The sequence below is a fragment of the Mytilus edulis genome, chromosome 7 (assembly GCF_963676685.1).
Source record: "Mytilus edulis chromosome 7, xbMytEdul2.2, whole genome shotgun sequence".
Lineage (NCBI taxonomy): Eukaryota > Metazoa > Mollusca > Bivalvia > Mytilida > Mytilidae > Mytilus > Mytilus edulis.
In genome coordinates, this window is record NC_092350.1 from 84,890,143 (window position 1) to 84,896,142 (window position 6,000).

A 6,000-nucleotide genomic window follows, 5' to 3' on the forward strand; every position below is an offset into this window, starting at 1 on the left:
CCTGAAGCGGGACAGACGGACGGACGAACGAAACGAACGAATGAACAGACTTGAAAACATAATTCCCATTAATGGGGCATACAAATTTATTGTTAAAAGTGAAAACTTTAACCTTAAGCCGGACAAAAGGACGGACAAACGGACGAACAGACTAAAAAACATAATTCCCATAAATGGGGCATACAAAATTATTGTTGAAAGTGAAAGTAGTGATTTGGCCAAAATGAAGATAGTGTAGAGATAAGAGGGAGGCAGGACTTATTCGGGGCGTAGGGATCGTGTGTTTTTAGCTTGGGATTTCGGGATTGATCTTTACGGGATGCGGGAATATTTTTTTTAATTTTGGGATGTCGGGAAATGAAGGTGTGTTTGTAATGTATGATTGGTGGGCGGTGTATTTGTAATGTATGATTGGTGGAAGATGTGTTTGTAATGTATGATTGGTGGGAGGTGTGTTTGTAATGTATGATTGGTGGAAGATGTGTTTGTAATGTATGATTGGTGAAAGGTGTGTTTGTAATGTATGATTGATGGAAGGTGTGTTTGTAATGTATGATTGGTGGAAGGTGTATTTGTAATGTATGATTGGTGGAAGATGTGTTTGTAATGTATGATTGGTGGAAGGTGTGTTTGTAATGTATGATTGGTGGGAGGTGTATTTGTAAAGTATGATTGTTGGAAGGTGTATTTGTAATGTATGATTGGTGGAAGGTGTGTTTGTAATGTATGATCGGGGGAAGGTGTGTTTGTAATGTATGATTGGTGGAAGGTGTGTTTGTAAAGTATGATTGGTGGAAGATGTGTTTGTAATGTATTATTGGTGGAAGGTGTGTTTGTAATGTATGATTGGTGGAAGATGTGTTCGTAATGTATGATCAGGGGAAGGTGTGTTTGTAATGTATGATCAGGGGAAGGTGTGTTTGTAATGTATGATTGGTGGAAGATGTGTTCGTAATGTATGATCGGGGGAAGATGTGTTTGTAATGTATGATTGGTGGAAGATGTGTTTGTAATGTATGATTGGTGGAAGATGTGTTTGTAATGTATGATTGGTGGGAGATGTGTTTGTAATGTATGATTGGTGGAAGATGTGTTCGTAATGTATGATCGGGGGAAGGTGTGTTTGTAATGTATGATTGGTGGAAGGTGTGTTTGAAGTGATTGCTAGGTGATCATTGTATTGCCATGATTTGATTGGTTATCCCTTTGTTGACATTGTTTGAATTATGGTTTATCAGTTTTTATGACTCCTGTTAATAGTTGTTAATTAAGTGACTGCACCATGTTAATTGTGTTAACATTTGATTGGTGATCATTGTGTTTGATTATGTGTCCGTGTTGATTAGTGATTTAAAGTGTGGTCTGTTGGTTGGTCTGATTAATGTTTGTAAATCAAGTGACTACACCATGTTAAATACTTTGATTATGTGTCCGTGTTGATTAGTGATTTAAAGTGTGGTCTGTTGGTTGGTCTGATTAATGTTTGTAAATCAAGTGACTACACCATGTTAAATACTTTGATTATGTGTCCGTGTTGATTAGTGATTTAAAGTGTGGTCTGTGGGTTTGTATGATTAATGTTTGTAAATCAAGTGACTACACCATGTTAAATACTTTGATTATGTGTCCGTGTTGATTAGTGATTTAAAGTGTGGTCTGTGGGTTTGTATGATTAATGTTTGTAAATCAAGTGACTACACCATGTTAAATACTTTGATTATTTGTCCATGTTGATTGGTGATTTAAAGAGTGGTCTGTGGGTTGGTTTGATTAATGTTTGTAAATCAAGTGACTGCACCATGTTAAATACTTTGATTATTTGTCCGTGTTGATTGGTGATTTGAAGTGTGGTCTGTGGGTTGGTTTGATTAATGTTTGTAAATCAAGTGACTGCACAATGTTAAATACTTTGATTATTTGTCCGTGTTGATTGGTGATTTAAAGTGTGGTCTGTGGGTTTGTATGATTAATGTTTGTAAATCAAGTGACTACACCATGTTAAATACTTTGATTATGTGTCCGTGTTGATTGGTGATTTAAAGTGTGGTCTGTGGGTTGGTATGATTAATGTTTGTAAATCAAGTGACTACACCATGTTAAATACTTTGATTATGTGTCCGTGTTGATTGGTGATTTAAAGTGTGGTCTGTGGGTTGGTATGATTAATGTTTGTAAATCAAGTGACTACACCATGTTAAATACTTTGATTATGTGTACGTGTTGATTGGTGATTTGAAGTGTGGTCTGTGGGTTGGTATGATTAAAGTTTGTAAATCAAGTGACTGCACCATGTTAAATACTTTGATTATTTGTCTGTGTTGATTGGTGATTTAAAGTGTGGTATGCGGGTTGGTATGATTAATGTTTGTAAATCTAGTGACTGCACCATGTTAAATACTTTGATTATTTGTCCGTGTTGATTGGTGATTTAAAGTGTGGTCTGTGGGTTGGTATGATTTATGTTTATAAATCAAGTGACTACACCATGTTGAATACTTAAAGTATTTGTCCATGTTGATTGGTTATTTAAAGTGTGGTCTGTTGGTTGGTCTGATTAATGTTTGTAAATCAAGTGACTACACCATGTTAAATACTTTGATTATTTGTCTGTGTGTTAAGATATGATTGGTGATTAAAGTGTGGTCTGTGGGTTGGTATGATTAATGTTTGTAAATCAAGTGACTACACCATGTTAAATACTTTGATTATGTGTACGTGTTGATTGGTGATTTGAAGTGTGGTCTGTGGGTTGGTCTGATTAATGTTTGTAAATCAAGTGACTACACCATGTTAAATACTTTGATTATTTGTCTGTGTTGATTGGTGATTTAAAGTGTGGTCTGTGGGTTGGTATGATTAAAGTTTGTAAATCAAGTGACTGCACCATGTTAAATACTTTGATTATTTGTCCATGTTGATTGGTGATTTAAAGTGTGGTATGCGGGTTGGTATGATTAATGTTTGTAAATCTAGTGACTGCACCATGTTAAATACTTTGATTATTTGTCCGTGTTGATTGGTGATTTAAAGTGTGGTCTGTGGGTTGGTATGATTAATGTTTATAAATCAAGTGACTACACCATGTTGAATACTTAAAGTATTTGTCCATGTTGATTGGTGATTTAAAGTGTGGTCTGTTGGTTGGTCTGATTAATGTTTGTAAATCAAGTGACTACACCATGTTAAATACTTTGATTATTTGTCCGTGTTGATTGGTGATTTAAAGTGTGGTTTGTGGGTTGGTCTGATTAATGTTTGTAAATCAAGTGACTACACCATGTTAAATACTTTGATTATTTGACTGTGTTGATTGGTGATTTAAAGTGTGGTCTGTTGGTTGGTCTGATTAATGTTTGTAAATCAAGTGACTACACCATGTTAAATACTTTGATTATTTGTCTGTGTTGATTGGTGATTTAAAGTGTGGTCTGTTGGTTGGTCTGATTAATGTTTGTAAATCAAGTGACTACACCATGTTAAATACTTTGTTCACATAATATCAAGTGAATTTTTGTTCTATATATCAATTTAAAGTGTATACATTTTTCATTAATAAAGATAGTGAATAAGAATAAAAATGAATGTTACCTGTTTTGTTTTCATCCAAGGACTGCATCCTTGATCTATTAAACATTTTGTTACATCAATATGTCCTTTCCAAGCAGCAAGATGTAAAGCTGTGTATCCATTCTATAACAATATAAAATATCAACATGTTAATGGTGTGTGATAATAAATCAAGAGAGGTGTCAAACAATTTATTAAAATGTAAGAAATATAACATCGAAGAAGAAAATATCCAATTATACCTATGTATCAACTGATAAATGGTAGATTAAGATATATAAACTAAATATATATTTTCTGATTCAGTTCTACAAAACAGGAAAAAATAATAGCAAACCCTATTTAATATAAGTCTAACAAGTATTTGTTGTCCATTTAACATGTCTGATTAACAACATGATTTTATGTTGATTCTGTAGAATAATCAAAGTTAAAAAAAAAAAATTTCAAGAAACCTTGAAACGAGTTATATTTTCTGATTCAGTGCAAAGAGACAAGAAAAATAAGACCCCACTTTATATAATTCTGTCAAATATTAGGTCTCCATTAAACCCGTCTGATTAATAATGATTCAGTACAATAATCAAAGTGAAAAAAAAACTTTTTTTCAAGAAACATAAAAACAAGTTATATTTTCTGATTCAGTACGAAGAGACAAGAAAAATAAGACCCCACTTTATATAATTCTGTCAAGTATTTGTTATTTTTAAAAGATGTTTTACATTAGAATAATTTTTTGTCAGGAAACAAAATAAAACCTTTACTATCTGATTCAGTTCTGTGTTACGAATAAAATGAGACCCCACTTTATATAATTCTAACAAATATTTGTTGTCCATTAAACCTGTCTGATTAACAACATGATTTTGTGTAGATTCTGTATAAAGTTGTGTTTGGTCAGAGTAAGGTGATTATATCTATCATTACCCCTGATGTGGCCTCTAACTGACTTCCCTGACTGGCGAGGTACATCACTACCTCCAGGTGTCCTCCCACAGCCGCCAACATTAATGGTGTCAATCCTCTCTGTAATATCAACATATAACAGACATCAAAACTTGTGTCATAAACTGGACAATGTTGTGTAATTAATATAAACAAAATATATATCACATGAATCAGTGGTCAAAACTGAATAAAATGACCAGTCACACTTGTATTTATATTCTACATAAACAACAAATAAACAACATGTTTTATTGTGAGATGTCAGAACTTCCATCAAAACTGTAAGATTAAAAAAAAATTTTTTTTAAGAAACATAAAAACGAGTTATATTTTTTGATTCAGTATGAAAAGACGAGAAAAATAAGACCCCACTTTAAATAATTCTTACAAATATTTGTTGCTCATTAAACCTGTCTGATTAACAATGATTCGGTAGAATGATCAAAGTTAAAAAATAAACTTTTTTCAAGGAACATAAAAACAAGTTATTTTTTCTGATTCAGTACGAAGAGACAAGAAAAATAAGACCCCACTTTATATAATTCTGTCAAGTATTTGTTATTTTTAAAAGATGTTTTACATTAGATCTGTAGAATTAACATTATCTGACTAAAGATGTTAACACAACTTATTCTCATCAACTTCTCATTAAAATCAAATGTTTACAAAATATTTTTTTTGTCAAGAAACAAAATAAAACCTTTACTATCTGATTCAGTTCTGTGTTACAAATAAAATGAGACCCCACTTTATATAAGTTTTTTTTTTAAATCTGTCTCAGTGTCTGATTAACAATGATGATCGAAGTTAAAAAAAAATAATTTCAAGAAAAATAAAAACAAATTATATTTTCTGATTCATATTTATGAAACAGGAAAAATGAGATCCTACTTTATATAATTCTAACAAATATTTGTTGTCCATTAAAACCTGTCTGATTAACAGTATTTTGTGTTGATTCAGAATAATGATCAAAGCTTAAAAAAGAATTCAGTGGTATTTCCATGTAAAATGTTTGTGTGGTGTAGAACAGTTATTTCAAATTATATGTGCTGTTGCTTATTATGGTAATATAGCAGTGGTGTATGTTTGTGTTGAGTATAAGTGAAGAATTTCAATAAGCCGTGTTTTTACATTTTGTTTGCGTTGCTGATATGTCACATGTTTGTGAGCAGTATAAGAGTGTCATTGATGCTGAGTATAAGTTAATTGGTATGTCACATATTGATGTTGAGTATAAGAGTTGTCATTGCTACAAAGTGCTATGTCATATGTTTCTGTTAAATATAAGAGTGGTATGGTTACATGTTTGTGAGCAGTATAAGAGTGTTATTGATATATCACATGATGGTGTTGAGTATAAGAGTGTCAGTGATATGTCACATGTTGGTTCTGAGTACAAGAGTGCTATTGCTAAGTCACATATTAGTGTTGAGTATAAGAGTGCTATTGCTATGTCACATGTTGGTGCTGAGTAAAAGAGTG

The 6,000-nt window shown here is 32.2% G+C and overlaps 1 protein-coding gene across 1 annotated transcript in view; it reads right to left on the bottom strand.

The window, feature by feature from the left end:
* LOC139483464 (uncharacterized) overlaps positions 1-5,439 on the bottom strand; it is a 52,741-nt gene extending 47,302 nt beyond the window's left edge. The window contains exons 1-3 of the mRNA XM_071267485.1: positions 5,407-5,439; positions 4,495-4,593; positions 3,589-3,690 (exon numbers count right to left, since the gene is read on the bottom strand). Of these exons, the coding sequence (XP_071123586.1) occupies positions 3,589-3,690; positions 4,495-4,593; positions 5,407-5,439 (234 nt within the window). The remainder of the gene's footprint in view (positions 1-3,588; positions 3,691-4,494; positions 4,594-5,406) is intronic.
* Between the last annotated feature and the right edge of the window lie 561 nt (positions 5,440-6,000).